This window comes from Parus major, chromosome 8, assembly GCF_001522545.3.
Source record: "Parus major isolate Abel chromosome 8, Parus_major1.1, whole genome shotgun sequence".
Lineage (NCBI taxonomy): Eukaryota > Metazoa > Chordata > Aves > Passeriformes > Paridae > Parus > Parus major.
In genome coordinates, this window is record NC_031777.1 from 14,363,506 (window position 1) to 14,381,868 (window position 18,363).

Below are 18,363 nucleotides of genomic sequence, written 5' to 3' on the forward strand. Positions count from 1 at the left end.
AAGTATTTGAAAACTTCTACTGCAGTGAAATGAAGAGTTTGTGATTTAACATCCTTTTCCCGCATGCAGAAGGCGGCAGCAGACGAGGACAAGGCCAATGTATGAGCACGGTGTAACACGGACAGTGCGCACTGTGTGCTGTGCCACGAGCACAAAGCTCCCTGCCTGGAGCAAGCTTTGAGTATAGATTCAGGTCAAAGACTTTAACCACAGTATTCCCAAATCTTCCACAAGGAGCAGGAGAGGCAACATGTCTTTATAGAAAAAAGATTTTACAGTTTGTTCTACCATCAGCATCGCTAAATATCCGGATTTTGGAAATCAAGCAAATCTCTACAAGACAATCCACAGGACCAGTACTTAACACAGTATCACAGTCTAATTTTTGATAACATTGATATCAAATAATCTGCTTATCATAGAATGCAGAGAACAAACAGAATGGAAGAGTTAAGAAAAGATCCGAGAGAAAAAAATCTGGCATGCATGTTGTGTATTTCACCCCACTGCCTCTCTGTAACTTCAGTTGTGACATTCATGAACTACCTTACCATTAAAAGAAAGGTATTAATTTTGCTTTCATCCAAAATAACCTTGTATAATTTCTCAAATCCATTTACCTCCAAGTCATCTCTATGGTACAGAAGTCCACATAGTGAGTTTATGTCCAGTCACAAAGTACACATCAGAATATGAGCAGGGAGTTGGTGTGGAAATAGTAAACTTGGATCTTTTGCATATTTCTATACCCTCTGAGACTACAACCAAAAAAACCCAACTAAGTTAAGAAAGTCAGGTCCTTCTAATATCAGTATGTACTAAGAAACAGAATAAACACTGACTTTTTAAAAATCATCTACACATTTTATAGTAACCTCCTTACTGAAGTTCAAGTCAGAATCTCTTCTCACTGTACCCAGAACCTACTGCCATTCTGCTTGGTAGGAATTAAATGCAGACAGTTTGACAGGAAAATGCATGTACACAATAGAAAAAAAAAATAATATTCACTAAGCAATTTTCCTGTGGTCCATTTTCCTTTACATTTCTGCTTTGTTCCTCAGTGCTTATTAATGAATAGGAAATTCCTAAAATTCATCTTCTTTTTATTCAGAATGTGAAATGCATAATACACATACAATGCTGTAGCTAAGCAACCATGCATGAGCCTTTTCAAGGGAATATTTTCAGAGTTGTTAAAAATGAGAAAAGAAATTACTTACTACAGCCATACAGTTTAAAATGGCAGGAGAGAAGGGTCATAAATGCAGATTATTTATTAGCATGCAAATTCCTGTTCTGGTTTCATTCTTTAATGCAATTGTTTACTATTTCTAGAAAGACAAAAATATTATATAATCCCTTCTCCTAATAACAGCCAGTTTCATTACTGAATCTCATCTGCCTTTGGATCAAAGGAACACACAGGTTTGAGACATTAGGATTTAACAGCACAAGGTACAGTAATCAAAGGCAATAAAAATGAATTGACAAGCAAATGCAGGTTTTAAAGATCAAAGAAATAGACAGTGCTCATGTGAACAATTATGCATAGATGGCTTTTCCAGTAAGTGAATACCAATACCTAATCAAAACAGAAATATTAAATTTAAATCTTTGAAAAAGCACAGGTTGACAAGCAGCCAGTATGAGCATGGATTTGAAGAGTGAAGCATTCTTTCAAAGAGGAGCCAGTTGACATTTCTAAGAGGGCATAACATTCTATGACATTTCAATCTAAATCCATGCCTAAATCTCAGAATTCAGACATGGATCTGGACTAGTTTATAAGAAAACTCTACAAGTAACTGGTGATCATCAGAACAGAAACGTATCTACAAGATTAATGTCTTTGCTTCCTAAGAAAAGTGCAGCTGATGACAGCTGAATCCTCTTTGGAAGTAAAATTTTGATGGCTTCTATCACACTCTGTCTTACAGCCAGCCATTTGGAAGCATATTTTATACAGGATTAACCACATCCAATTGTGCTGCTCCTGTAATTTTATTAACATCACTTCCTGGTATAAATTGGTCTCAGGTCAACACCAGAGAGACAGAAACCTGATTTTTAAGAGAAGTCACCTAGGCAGAAGTTTCAAAAAGCACTTCAGCTGATAAAAATTACTTATAGTCAGGCATATAGAACATCTACACAAAATTTTACAGATGTGTAAAAAATTGTGTTCAGCAACTGAAAGCTAAGTTTTCTTCAGTCAATTCATACAGCATGTACAGAACAGAAGCAGCAGGATCAACACAATTTCTATTAAGGTAGCAACTCAGGTACTGTGGTATCTGTGGTATATTAAACCACTACAGCCTCTGCATCACATAACAAATGAACCTGGTCACAAACTTTTTTTGCTTTCATAAGTAGCTAAAATTGCAGTAAATACTTAAAAGCCTTTCCTACTTATATGTACTCATTTCAATACCATTTTGATATCGTCAGTGAATGCATACCAGTCTTATGTAGTTATGTGTTATATGTAGTAGTATTTCACTGTGTGAAAACAATAACAATTAACTGTGTCCAGTAACACCTCATTAGAAACATTGGAGCAATCAATCTTAAAAAAACTGTAACCTGGACTTCAAGTTTACAAAGTTGAATATCCTTGGAACCATTAAGGAATCACATGTTTATGTTACATTATATTATATTATGTTATGTTATATTAAGTTTATGGCAGCAGGATTATAAAAAAAACCTGCCACAACCATATTTTAATAGTAATGAGCAGTGTAAAAATCTCAGCTCGTCAAAGGAAGAAAGTCTTGAGAAATGATCACATGTGGTGATAATCTGTGTTCCCAGGTTTACATTTGCGCTTACACAAAAGATTATGCATATAAAAATGTGGAAACTGTCTCAGTTTGACTAGACAAATGCATATACTAATATTGTATTTATGAAAATATCACTTAAACACAACAGTATGCTGAAGGAACACGAAAACCAGATTTGATCAGAGTAACTAGATGTCTCCTGAGATCACAATGCTCAATTTTAATGGGCAACAAACAGCTCAAGAACAATCACAGCTATTTGCTTTAAACCAACTTTAGAGAAGTTGGCCGTATCCAGAAATTTTATTCCATGGCAGTTTCATCTCCACCTGCAGATATAACTTGTATTACTGCCTAACATCACAGAAAGTGGAACTCCACTGTCTACTCAAGTGTCATAATGCTTTAGACAAGATGAAAAGGGAATGAACCTCCAGAATTATTTTGTGTGTAATGAAGCAGAACAAAACAAACCTTCACCTTGCCCCTTTTAAAAAACAATCCTGATGAAAAACAGCATCTGAGAATTCAATTGAAAAATTCAGTCAAGAGCGCAGTAGTTTGGCACATCTAAATCTAATTTTTTTCCAATTACAAAATAAAAACAAATTAAATAGTCATATCATTAAAATGGAATATCATAATGTACAATGTACCCTGCAATATCTTTGTCCTGATTCAGATATCTGTAACTCAGTACCAGCCTCTAATAACCCTTGCAAACCTTGGGGTAACACAGTACATTAGTTGAAACCTACACCATACAAAACTTCACATCTTCCTTTAAGTTAGCGCAAACAAAATCAAATTACGCTTCCTTTTTTTGTTTCAGAACACATGATGTGCAGACAAAGACAAGACAAGCTGTCTAAGGTGTTTTTCTCCCCCCCGACACAGACAATTGAGGATTCCCCAATTTTTCTTGTCATTTTTTCAGTATCAAAGAAGAATAGCAAGAACTGACTTGTAGCCTACAACCAGCATTTGGAAAAGTTATCACTTCTGGAATTACTTGGCAACCATGAACTGCAACACCTGCGTACAGTAAGAATATAGTCAGTTTGCTCAAACAGCTCTTCTTATGCTATACATGCATCACTTGCCATCTCCTACAAGACCTGGAAGGGCTGTTGCACCTGGGAAAGGCTCATTGTGACAGTATACAGAAAAACAAAGTTTTCAAAATGCAAGGGTATACACAAAGTGAATGTGAATTTCTGCCAGGAGACAACTCTAATATGTGAAAACTGTTATGAAAAGTTCACTCAAGTTCTCTTGGGTTTAAGTCCATGAGAATAAGATCCATCCATAAGACCTCAACAGGATGTTCATGGTCCACACTAAAACCAAGACAGAAAAAAACACCATACATCACTAGCTTTATCTCCTGTCTAAACTTGGCTTTCCTCAATCTCCCATCCAAGCACTAAGAGAGCCACAGAACTACCAAGAGGTGACCTCTTGCTGTACGGTTTATCCTCTACTAACCAAGAGCATTATTAATCTCAGTTATAAAGTGCTTTATAAAAAAGAGTCTCAACACTCTTTTTCAGCTTGTTTTCCATTACAAAAGGAAGCAGCAGTGATATACTAGAAATTTCCAGTAGGGATATTAATATCTATTTCACAGGCCATATGCTGCCAATATGAAAATTCACCAGAACCACAGTCCATTCCACAAGATCTTCTCCCTCAGAACTTCCCAGGAGTAAGATGCAGGATGGCTAACTCTTCTGAAGGTGACAATTTTGCTTGATCTCAATCCCCCCTGGGCCTCACAACTATTTTACATAATTAAAAACAGCGAGTGTCCTCAGGAGGAATGATGGCTGAAATCAAGTTGTTATCACGAGACAGTTCACTACTAAACCATCAAGTCTCCTCCAGAGAATACATATACAAGAATATCAAAGAGCAGCTTCATGAACTGGTCTACTGGCAGAAAATCAGTCACCCTCTGATGTGTGTGCTGTCCAGACCCTCGTGGGAAGCAGGCAGGAAGTGCATGCATGCACTGTATAACATGTGTGCAGCAAGACCTGTGCTTCCCAGAACTGTCATACTTACTGCACAGGGACAGTCACTCCAGCCATCTGACAGAAGGGGTACTTGACAAAGCTCTTTCATTTTTGAAAGACACTTCGAGAAAAATCAATAGTTTTACCCAGAGTAAAATGCTGAACAGAGAAAATTTCCTATTTTTAGTCAAATCCTGAAGTAATAATGTGGTGTCTCATCTTGCTAGCTGTGGAATGAACCTTTAAATACAAATTAAACAAAATGGCATTTGTGAATACTATTTAAGGAAAAGATTTTGATAGAGATCTGTGGAAATAAAACATATTTCTATTTTTTAACAGACAACTGAAAACAAATCAAAACAGAGCTGCAAGCTGTGCTGCGCATGCTTCCAAATTTCCTTTACCTTCTCAATTTCTTCTATACCAGCTTTGGAAAAGTGGTATTTATTTTCTTCTTTCTAAGAAAGAAATTCCTTCAGTAAAACAACAGGTTATTATGTTAGGTGAATATATACAACTGGTTAAAAAGAAACTGATGAAGAAATCAAAAAGGAAATGAGCAGCCCAGATAGAGAACATCCATATCCTCAGCTGTGGACCTCATTACTGTTTTAATGAGGAAGGATTTCTCAGCTCTCTATCTAGTAACAATCTGGTTTGCAAATGATGAGATGATGGAAGAAACCACAGGAGAGAAGCTGCTATCAGTTTCAGTCTGACAAGGGTAGGCAGCATCTTCAGTTGAACCCCCAAAGGAATTCAAGGCAGTGAAGGCAAAGATGGCACTGAAGGCCAAGTACACAGGAGTGTCTTACTTTAAATTTTATTCTTCAAGCACTGAGTGCACTGTTGGTAAAAATTAACCTACTTTATTCTGAAGAAATAACTTTATTCTGAAGCAGCCATTTCATGGTTGCTACTCTCCTTGTATGATCCCTGAAGGGAAATTCCTATTGGACCTAAAAGATGTTTCACTTGGCAGCTATAGAACAGAGGTAAGACAAAGGGTGGCTGGGTTACAGTCTCACCCAAAGGGACAAAACCTGCTATGGAAAGGGCGTGCTTTAAGGACAGGAAGGTCTTGTTGTTTTCTCAAATTCTACTCAATAATTTCCATCAGATTTCTTAAAACAATGTAGTGTAGCTCTTGCCAATTCAGCATGAGAAATTAATTAGTAGCAGAGGCACACACACACACTCAAGTGTAGATAGAGATAATGCACTTTACAGCAAACGTGCTGATAGTGCAAAAAAATCACTATGGTTTTCCTTGGTTTCAATCTTTAATTTTAAGCCTTAAATCATTTTAGTTAAAAGATCTGAATGGTAGGTGGGAAAGAAGGGTGAGAGAAAAAACAAAAAAGGCAAAAACAAACAAGCAAGTGCACACCCAAAGATAATTTTTTGGTTTGAACTGGTCTGTCATGGAAATAGCTAGTGATCTAATTCACTCTGTAAATTAAAAACATTAATCACAGCATTTCATAGTTGCCCACCAAGTGCTACAGTGATTTTAAGTAACTTTTAAGATCCCCTTGCAAAGAAAAAAACTCTTACCTCAGCTGTTTTGCGTAGTTTTGCTCAATTTCTATCCTCTCTTTTACAAATTTTGCATATTTCTCCAAGAAGTCAATGCCCCACTGTGTATGCTTGTCCAAGTTATCAAACTGATCCTTTAAAAACAAAAGGAAACAAAATTACCCAGAATTAGTTAAGAATCACAGCAGTACCAGACTTACACATCATTTATTTATAAGGTGTGCTCTGAGGGAATGCTTGCTACTTGGGTAGAAGTCATTCACCTTATAAATCAGGCCAATGTGTATACTGGAATCAGCCATAAACCAGAACAGTAGGTTGCATGTGCAGGAACAGATCTACCTCTTTTTGTAAACACAGCTCTGAATACTTGCATGTTAAGCTGTAAGGAGTCTTTCATCACTTTCACAATGCAAATCTGTCTCCTTCCTCTTAAAACCCTTTATTTCAAGAGTGAATCTTTTCCATCAAGGTAATAGACACAACCAAAGATCATTATTACATAGATAAGAGACAGCTCGCACAAGAGATGTCTGGCAGCTTTAAAATAAAAGAACTTTTAATTTCATTGGATACAAAAATTACTTTCACTCTTAGGATTGATTACCCACTGAAAGAAAAATAACAAATTTTAGCAGCATGACTAAGTTGGGTGTAGTCTGCATATCAAAAACGTTTATAAAGTCACAATTATATACACAGCTCACGATCAGCTCTAACAGGAGATTCCAAAGAAAGCAAATCTGTCCTTAGTAATTAAGAAAGTTACAGCAAAGGCACAAAACAAAAAGGAGAAACGGTCAATAATAAACTACATAAAAAAAAAAAAAGTTTAGGAATTTTTAATACATTAAACCATCTTCAAAACCCATCTTTCACTGCACTCTGTACTGATCAACAGATGAGAGATACACTAATTAGGACAAGTTGAAGAGTTAAAAAGCAAGTGGAAATATGGGGATTAAGAATTAGGCAGGAGAAAACAAAGGCACAAAATACCTCCTAGCAAACATTTTTAGTCAAACACATACTTCTATTTTATGCTACAATAATCTACCACAGAGAAAAAAATCAAGGATTTTCAGCTTACAATAGCATTTAAAATTAGCGGTTATTTAATAATCCAAAGAAAAGTAACTGAAACACCAAAGTTTGTGTCCAGTCAAGGCTGAATCCAAATACACTTCACAGTAAACTTAAAAAATAAAAAGCAGATAAAGAAAAAAACTAAGGAAGCAATTAAGTTCAAAGTTTAATTAACTTAAACAAAAAAGCTCTGAAGGCTGTTTATCAGAGGCTGTCTCTTGCAGACTCAGTAGCTTGCCTGAACCTAATGAATGATGTAGACTTCTAGCATTAGCAATTTCATTTAAGTTCAATTTCAACATGCAGTAGGATGATCTACAGCTAAATTAAAAAATGCCATAAAATCCTGCAAGGCCTGAGACTCAAGGAACGTGTATTCACTTAAAGACAGGTGAACACAACTATATAACCAAGGAAAATAAAAATAACCTAACAGGATTAAGGTTGCTCTCAAATGTTGGACTAACTACTACAGCCATTTAGTGCCTTGAACACTTCAGTGTGATGGCATGCAAGTACTACCAGCCAAAAGCATCCATCCTGTTCCACCACCAGCCCCTGCACCACACCCTCCACCAAAACCACTTTCCCTGGTGTTTCACCAGAGAACCACAGAAACAGGAGATAGGAGAGGGAGTGAAGACAAGATTTCAATGTATGTGGGAAACTGGGGCCTGTGTCTCACATTATTCTGACGTGTGCACTTTGCACCAACTGGACACTTCCACTCAAAATATGTCAAATAAAGTGACACTTCTGCTACTGCTTTTAGAGAAGCTGCACATGCACTGTTTTGAGTGTGGGAACAGGAAGACAATTATCAGGCTGTAGCGTCAAACCACATTTGCAAATATGCATAAAAATACATCAACCTCAAGAAGTCTGTCTTTTTTATACTACACTCATTTGTGTAATTACTCTTACAAAATTAACGTAGCATCCAAAAGCAGTTTGTAAAAGATGCTTTTGGCATGTAGTCAATACCTAATACCATTAAAAAGAACTGACTTCCTTCAGCACACAGCAGAACAAAGCCTTTGCTGTCCTACTTAAGCTCTTTAGACCACAAAGCTCTCGTTTGCTGCTAAGGTTTCATTAGCATTAGGGAACACCACATTACTTATGTTTCCAAACATGCAACCAGAGACAGTGACTTTCCAAATATTTTGTTGAAACAAAAAAGGACTCCAATGCTCAAACCTCCTTCAAGATCTGCTATTAATATGAAAACTACATTTGACAAACTATCAGGATTTACTACAAGGATTTCATCACTGATCACGTGTCAAAAATTCTTTTCCCCCCCTTAATTCCTCTTCCTCATCTGATTCTAGAAACAGTATGTTCTGTGCAAAGACAGCTTTGTTGGATTACCCCACAAGCTTCACAAGTTTTCAAATTCTCTATAAACAATAAACCAGTGAATGAAAGTCTGTAGTCACAAGAATCACCTTACACTGTTCTGTAAAGCCACTGAGATAAATGAGCAAAAGATAAAGGCAACATCAACAAATAAGCAAAAAGGACTGGCCTTTTCAGAAAGTCTTCCAGAGGGGAGTCACAAATCTATTCATTTACTTTCAGTCCCTCTCCAGAAGCTCACATTTGAGGTCTGGGCCTCGATTAAGCATAAAGCTTCCTTTTCGTACCAGAACACAAACAGCAAATCTTCCAGACTGCTAAAAAGGAAATCAAACTAATGCACTGAGATACAAGTGATGTCTTCAATGGGAAAAAAAAGGTCCAAAATCAAGCAATACTGTACAGAGAAGAAAACAGACTAAATAGTTCCAATAAAATTGAGGTCTGTAATTTCAAAATAAATACATCAGTGTATTAATTTGGCTAGCTCCTTTATAAAAAATATGAAAACTGCATTAACTAGATCAGAAAAAGGTTATTAAAAAAAAAATACCACATCCTACAATATCTGGCTATCTATGCCTTGATAATAAAGTATATTCTCAACAATATTTCCAAGCAAATATATTTTGCTGTTTGTCTAGTAACTGCCCACACCTCTTGGCAGCTGAGCAGACAATTTTTGTAAAAAGCCTTATTAAAACTGCAGCTCACTATTATTAAAGCAATCAAGGTCAGCTAACGGATGGTGGCCCTACGTAGAAACTGCCCACTCAAAAGTGGAATTTAGTCCAAAGCCTCTCCATTACAAACAAACAAATCTGACACTTGACAAGAAGTTAGTAGTAGGTCAAAACAGACTATTCCAAAACAAACGTCACCTACCTAAATTCTACTTTCAGATTATTTACTGGAACCACAGATCAATGTTATAAAACACTCCAGGTTTGCAGTTATCATGTAGTTGCAGATATCAGGAAGCTTTACAAAAATAGAAGCTGAAGCATCAAAGCCAAGAGCGAACCTGACTCAAATCAGCAAGCAAGACAAAACAGACTCTCCTGGGTTAAACTTGAGATTCGCTCTCCTCCTCATACTTACACTTGTTTTTTCTCCAAACAAGCCTCAAGAACCAATAAAAAGAAAAACATGGGAGATCTCTTCAGAGGGATGAGCATGCTAAAGCATAAATACTGGGCATTTAGTCTTCCCTAAGCTACCAGTCCAGACACTGGACTAGTGTGGGAGTTTCAAATAAAAGGCGTTAAACAAGACTGAGATTTTTAAGGGGTTAATGTTCCCAGCTTTCATCAACTTCAGAAAGTAATTCTACTTGCATTTAAAGCTAGGATTGTGGTGTCATTCTGTAAAATACCCTTCTGTTTCACTAATTTATTTCTTTACAATATGTAAACTAGCCAACTGCATTAACATCCAATTGCTTTCAAATTAGTCTCCCATTCCACTGACCTCCAGACAAGACAGCTGAAAGTTTTAAGAATCACATTAAACATTCAAGTACATTGACTTACAAGTTTCAGAAACCAATCTCAATTAATTACATCTGCAATACCTACTTAATAAAACACTTGATTTGAAATGAGGATACTTTGCATTAGTTATTCTACCATCATTTTATTCTCTATTGACTCAACTGTACACCATTACTTCCAGACTTTTATCTGACCACAATTTTAGTCTGCAGTTACCCAAGTGATCTTATTTGCACTTTTGAAGCACTGGCTCAAGATGAATTTTTTTCCCTAATTCTTTGTTCTCCAGGCTGCACAGCCAGTCTAAACTTCCAAGTCAGTGAGTGAGAGATTAAAAACTCAATCCTGTCTTTTGCTCTCTAAATTCTTAACCTTTGTGCAGGCTGGTATACGGAAGTATGTACTATGCCAGTGTTCAGAGCATGGAAAAGCAGCAGTCAGGTCTTGGTTCAGGGAGAAAAATATTCAAAACACTTGGCATCAAAAAAGCCCCAGTGCATTTGTGGATATAAATGTTGTATTTTATTATCACCTTATGAAAAGCCATGACTTACTTAACCACACAAGTCCACAGAAAGTCAAGTGAGAAAATACGGGTGATAATAGGAATCTTAGCACTTCTTGTTTACTCAATTAATGCCCATGAAGGTTTATCAAATGAACCTGAATTATGGATAAATTTAAATGATATATTAAATTCTGCATGTCTTTTTTTCCTGCATAGCAGCACAGCAGAAAATAAAAAGACTGCTTCATAACACCCAACTCTATTCAAGCAGTTAAATATTTTAAGTAATAAAACATTATAAAGTGACTATTTAACATATTAAAGATTTTATAAAACTTTTATGAAACAGGAGGCTGAAAACGAATTATGAAACATTATGCAGCTTGGTCTCGATTTATTTTTAGATAATAATCAAGGCCTTTGAGTGATTCACTGTTTTACTTGAAGATATCACCAAATAAACTGCTTTATTTCAAAAAATGAAACAAAGCAAAAAAAATTTTGCTGTGTTTATACAAAGAAGCACCTGATATGCTACATATTATACATTAAATATACATGTTTACACAAAGAACAACCTGATACATACATTAATATGGGAACCATAATCATTCATGAATATATTAATGAGAAGTTACCAGTATAATATACTATACCTTTCCCTATTTGTCTTCAGGACAAATTAATTATAAAATTGTATTTTAATTAGAGCACGTTGCACTAATCTACTTCTGACAATACATTTCAGTTTCTCTTCGTGGATGCCTCTTCACTGTCTGTTTTTGGTTTCTACTTTTGTCTCCATCTTTATGCATTCCTGCTTCCTTTTCTATCTTAGGATAATAGCTCTTTTATTTTACTGTCTGAACTGATTATCATTTCTCTGTATTCCTGCCTGTTTGTTTTCATAATTATCAATTTGGTTAGGTCTTTCTTTTTCCCTTGCAACTGCAATGTGCTTCTTCCAACCAGGCAGACAAAAGCTGCTTCCAGCTCAACAGTACTTTATCTTTTCAAAACACCCTGTTAGCTTCACATCTAAAAACTAACAAAGAGCTGTTTCTATATCAAGAACAAAAAACAAAGTGTTTTGCTTTTCTGCTTTCTACAAGTTCTGGATTGTAGCTCCAGACTGATCAGCAAATTAAACCTCATTCCTCTCTGAAAACAATCTAGGTATTACAGTCAAGAGAGAGGAAAAAATGTGCTGTGAGCAAACTTAAAGGCTAAGTATTTTACAGACTAAAAGATTAATATCAATTAGAGGGTTCAGGGTAGCAACATCAAAAGCCACAGTGACACTGGAAATAAAGCAGAGGCACTCAGATTAAGAAGAGAAAAATAGTAACATGTTCATATACATCAATTAAACAGTACTTCACATTTTAATTTCATACTAAAAAGTTCACTGTAGATTGTACAGGCATATGTACAGCATATTATGAAGAAAATCTGCTAGTCTTTTTGAGACATGAAAAGAAGAATTTCTCAAAAGAGTTTGTAGATTGACCTTCAGGACATGGAGCTACTCTGCAAAAATTAATACACTGGTATTAACAGTAAACTATGTTGTAGCTTGAAAATATTTGAGTGAGAAACTGCTAGAAATGCACACTGTTTAACATGCAAAAGAAAAACAACTGGAATTAAAAAGTCATTTTTAGCTGGACAAAAGACTACTTTGCTCTGAAGAAGGAAGAATTAATAAATTCATAGTATCAACAAAGTATGAAAAATCTATTTGCCTGTTAAGCTTTAGCATATATTTTTAAAAAGCAGTATCACTGTCAACTTTTATTTTAAAAAGTCAATTTCTATGATTAAAGAAATATTTGCATGATAAAGTGAGCAAAAAGCTCAAAGTACTGAGCCACTGGAGATCCAGCCACGATGTAAGGTAATGTATACAGCCAGTCAGCTTTCTAAAGCAAAACTAAAAATGGAGAGATGCAATTGAGGAAGAGAAAGACTAAGACTGTTTTTCTCCATAAAGATGTCCCCAGACCAGCAGCAAAGAGTTTTGGAAACTCTAGATGAAAGTCAGGTCTGGCAGGAGGGGATGTCTTGTTTGAGACCCAACAACTTCACAGGTGTGACACATTTAGTTTCCAGGAAAGGAGAGGAATCTGCCACAAACAGAATATGCATGGAAACACCTGTGACTGCTTTTGAAATGAGCAGCCATAACTACAAAAGAATCAAGTTCTGCTTCTAGAGATTAGCAGATCAGCTGAAAAACATTAAAGACTACAGCTGTGCACTCCAGTTCACCGGTGCCACTAAGTGGATAAGTTAGACTTTACCAGCAATAGTTTCCTACCAGCAGAGCAAACTAACTGAAGAAATTCACAACTGGGACACTGAACACTGGTGTTAAGAGAGGAAAAGAGCACACTGCCACAGAGGGTATCTCAATAACCACACCTATTTGCCCTGTTAATGAATAATCTCCAGAATTCTTCAGTTAACAGATAGTCACATTCATAAGAACTAGAACAGTATATTTACCTCACTGCACCATGATGCAAACTAAAGTAAGGAAAATGTCACTTCTCTGCAGTATCTACAGGTCTGCTCTCTTCTTCACTCAGATGACCCTGCTCTGCAGTCCCACAGCAGGCTCACAGCCTGCCACACACTGCAGGGAGGGCTATTTCCTAAACACACCACTTCTTCCTCCTCAGAAAATTCTACCACAACACAGTTCCAGGCCTCCTTCCTCTCTGCTACCCATCACAGCCTCTTCACTTTGTGCTTGTCAATCAGCAAGTTCTTCACCGTGGTTGTGCATCAGCTGTCATATCTTTACCTACAAGCTAGGAAGGAGGTAAGTACCATGTCCCAAACAGTCACAATGGACTCTCTTACCACCACCACTTGAAAAAAATACAAACACATACACACAGTCATATGAAGTATCACTAGAATACAAGCATACATAAAATATAGATCAGGAAATCCTACTTTGTAAACTGGATCAGAATCCACTCACTTAGCTTTCAATCACCCCCTTAATTTCATTCAACTTTTCAATTGGTAACAATTTTTTTTAAAGAAACTTAGCCAGATTTTTTTCACATATGTTCTTAATAGAGATTGTTAGAATACTTGAGTCTTATCTGCATCTGAATCAAAGCTTAATTCTGAAACACGTTCAATTTTAAACTTAATTCCCACACTAACTTACAACAGACCATTTTCAAATATGTCTATCCAAGACAATAGCAGACCACAAACCATGTATTTTTGAGCATTATTGGATTAAAATAGTTGCCATCTTAACACAGGGGCAGTATTACACTTGCCTTGTATATCCAAAGGATATAATTACGTCCATTCCCCTAAACACCAAGAAATCTTATTTTCACCATAGCCAAGCCAGAAAACAGGCACTTCCTGAGTCTTCTGGGAATAGCTGAAGGTTGTTAATAAACAGACTGAAGCGTAAGGACATTTTAGTCCTAGTTATGTCACTTGAAATAGGAGACAGGAAGATTATGTTTAACCCTAAATGAAGTAAGCACAATACCACGCACCATCATAGTAAAAAACTGTTACTACTGTTCATACAATGCTTAGAGATGCTGTTGCTCATTACAAGAAATATCTAGAGAAAAATTCCATCTTTCCAGTTGTCCTGGGGTGACTTTATGATACTGGTATCCCAAATCGTGTGGTTTATGTTATATATTAAGTTCTACACCTTTAAGACTGGCTCTGAGAGTGAAGGTGGGGGGAAGAAGAAGCGCACAGTTTGTGTTAAGGAAAAACATCACTCCCCCACACCCCGCTCCTGGACTGTGGTGTCTGCAGCACGGACACACTGCAGGACAGAGCTTCTCTCTGGCTTTTAGTTAGTTTTAGCTAGCCGAGGCAGAGGAGTTCCCTGGATCTCTTTTTCCACTTCTCTCCAAGGAAATTTTTTTTCCTTTCCTGAACCAGTTTGGGGGGAGGGGTCATTTGAATTTTTTCCCTGGGGAAACCCCCTTTTGGAGTTTTTCTCCCAAATTTGCCCTAAACTAGGACACCAGTAGCACTAGAATAACAGATTTTAAAGCAGTGAGGCTATATATCAACGAAGCAGCAGAATACTGAATTTGCTCTATGACCAACAGCCATGTGAGGGCTCACGTGAAGAAGTAGTTCTGTGCAAAACCAGCACATTTATTGCATGATTAATGGTAGCCTACAGAAAATCTGCAAGAACAAATTAGCTGGCTTGGAAAACACTGATGCAAGACTTTTATTTTTGAAAAATTGTGTAAACAATCATTTAGTTCTTCAGTTACAAAATATTATTGTACATTACACGTAATGTAATGTTTTAGTATATGACTAAAGAACCCTTGCTGAAACTACTGAAACCTTTCAAAACTTAAATGTCTCTCCACCAACTATAGATACTTCCACAATATTATTAAAAATGCATCCACAGGAGACTGACTGAGCAAGCAACGCCAACATTCCCCAGCTCTTGCACATGTGACTTAATCTATTTTTGCATTCTGGAGGATCTGTTTTTTCAAAACTTGTAGAAACAAGAAAGGGATCTCACCTACCAACAACTTCTTCAGTGAAGGGTTAAATTCCTGCTCTGGCCAGTCTGGCACAGCAGCCAACAAGCAGAGTGTGTGCTGGTTTTTCCCTCTCTATACACTAAGGGAGTGAACAGTGTTCTCAAGACAAGAAGGGAATAGTCTCAATGTTACAAAGCGAGGCAATAGGGGAAGGATAAAAGGTTTGCACATGGAATATTACAGAACACCTAGATGTCCTACATCACAAATTCAGAAAACAAGATGCGCCAGCTTTGCATGTGCACACACAACTCTGTTCAAATTATATTAGAGCATGTCCAGATGCAATACCATGAGACCCAGCTTACACTGTGCTATTTAGTGAGTTTTACTGAACTGAAATGTGACATATAAAATAACTTAGTTTGCATACTACTTAGAGGCAATTCTATAGACTTTACTACAGTTTAGAACTATAAAAGGGTCACAGCTCTGAACTCATCAAAAAGCTAAGATGCTTGATACAAATTTAGAACAAGGAAGTACTTTCTGCCAGATGGAGAAGCTGAAAAAGAAGGGAGAGTAGCAACTTCCCTCTCACCCAAATATCACTTCCTTGTATTTATCTGCTAGCTACTAAGCAGACTGTAGGATACCATTTTCAACTGACTTAAAAAATATTAACTGTTTAACAAGTATGATGGAGAAATCCCAGGCAGACAAGTGAATTTAGTATGTTTCATTTAAAAGATGCATCTTAGGTTCTTTTCTTTCTGACAATTCTATTGAGACAAAGCCCAATCTGGTATGGGTTGAATCATATTGTTTGATTCTGACCATTAGGACAAATATAGTGTAAAAATATCTACACAGAATCCAGACACTGCATATCATCAGAACTTCATTTCAACACAGAGAGCAAGGTGTATCTATGGCATATTCCTTATAACTTCCCTCATATGTATTTAAAGAAGGTGCACATTATTTAGAATCTTCAACCCCTGTCAAAAGTTCCCTAAAAAAACACATTTCATGGCACTATTTCTACACAGCAAATGGAGTGAACAAAGAACTCATAAAATAAAACTTACAGCACAAAAATATAACAAACATGTCCTGCTCTTAACTTTCAGTTAACCTCTCACAATAGGTTTAATTACAATACCCAGCAAACCTACAAGAACTTGGTACAGGAAAAAAATACAGAGGTTCTTCTTGTAACATGAATCTTTCAGCTAGCTCTAAGCACAGAGATCCAGACAAAACCTCCTCATTCAGCATAGCTCTGATAAACTGTCTCAACTACTCTCTCCTCCTAAATGCAGGAAGCTATAATGAATGCAGCTGGATTTCCCAGTGTTATTATCAGCCCCCATCAGACAGAGGCATAAACCTTACATTTTTTGCTACTGATATTTAAAAGATACAACTATACCTACATAGCTTGTAAACAAATATTTGCTCTTCTTAACCACTCAGAATAAGACACCTATACATAGGTACTTTGATCAGCCCTTCAACTTTATTGAATTAAATCATTGGCCTTTTATGGTGTAGGAAGGGCTGCAAATACTAACAGAGTTAAATACCACAGCCTGTTCTGAGCACACTCCCCACTAAAAGGGAGCAGACACTGCTCAGTACTTCAGAAAACCAGAGATCACGGGACCAGTTACATAAATAGTTACAGAACTGGAAGGCTGTTAACCGATTTGCCATATGCTGTTTGTTTTGTCAACCGAATGAACAAGAGGATTTTTCTGTAACAAGTCCTACCGTAAAGTGCACTTCCCTTCTCAGTATCACCTGTGAATACACTTTAGTGTTCAAGAAAAAGACTACAGAAGCCTCACAGATACTCACAGATACCTCACTAACAACATTAAACACTTTTCCAACTTGCTTATAAAACCAGATCCATACACTTAACAAGAAATTAACATGGCAGTGAATTAGAGCCTTCCTCTGTTCTTTGGAACATTATTTCAGACACAGATAAAGACCGCGACAGAAAACAAACCAAATACACACACAAACCCAGGAACAACAAAATACCACCCAAATCCAAAAACTCAAAACAAAATGAAAACCAACACCACCCCCCACATCCTCTATTTGCAATGGAATCTACTCTACTCAGTTTTTGAAGCAAAATTCATAGTAACATTAACATAACTGAATAAAGAATTTAAACTAAAACCAGATGTTATTACTGGCACCTTCTAAACAGTGGAATTTTTCAAGGTTTTGTGATTCTGATAACATTAAAATGTAATGCAATTGTGCCGTGTATCAGTTTCTCTCCGTTTTTAAGATATGTGCCTAGAAATATACAGTATTTTCAGTATTTATAAAGTCCTCCTATATTTCACCACAGTTTTCAGAATCATAACCTGCATTGTAAGTATAACAATATTCATAAAACCTTTATTTCTAGAAGAAACGTACTTCCTCTGATAAATCAAATCATACAAAAACACATACTGTTTCCCTTGGTTAACAAGGTATTTTTCCTTAAAACTACAAAGGAAACAAGAAGAGTGATGTAATTTAACCATAAGCATATGCACACCCATTTAAAAAGTTACAAAAAGGCAGAACAACCCAATTACAGCATATGTGGACACTGAAGTTGCATACACAAAAGAAGAGTACAAACTTCAGTGTTCTGAAAAGAAAACCCACACTTTTGTACTGTCATAGCTGGGTTCCCCATTCTTTCCAAAATGTGTATGAAGTCCAAACTCCTAACAGCTAATTTTTTATACTGTTTCTGTAATCCAGCATATTAAAAGGACAGTGAGGTCCACAAATACATTCTGAACCACTTCAGGAGCTCCATACTGAAAGCAAGCAAATTTATAGCATTATCAGGGCCAATACTTCTGAAGCAAGACAAATAGTACTCGCATTCAGGACAGAAATAAACATGAATGACAGGGTCATACTGGCTATAGTAACACCAGGCCACATTGATTTCTTTTTTGAGAGCAAATTTCTTTTTGGGAGTCAAATGAAGAGTCAATGCAGAAATTAAAGTACTTC

General features: G+C 36.5%; 1 protein-coding gene across 4 annotated transcripts in view; it reads right to left on the reverse strand.

Moving 5' to 3' along the window:
- Nucleotides 1-18,363, reverse strand: part of FNBP1L (formin binding protein 1 like) — a 58,125-nt gene that overhangs the window by 22,255 nt on the left and 17,507 nt on the right. For 3 of the 4 annotated variants that reach the window (XM_015635827.3, XM_015635826.3, XM_015635829.3), the window contains exon 2: nt 6,371-6,486. In XM_015635827.3, the coding sequence (XP_015491313.1) occupies nt 6,371-6,486 (116 nt within the window). Of the gene's footprint in view, nt 1-5,217; nt 5,272-6,370; nt 6,487-18,363 lie in introns of those variants that run through there. The other variant, XM_033516410.1, reaches the window with a different exon arrangement.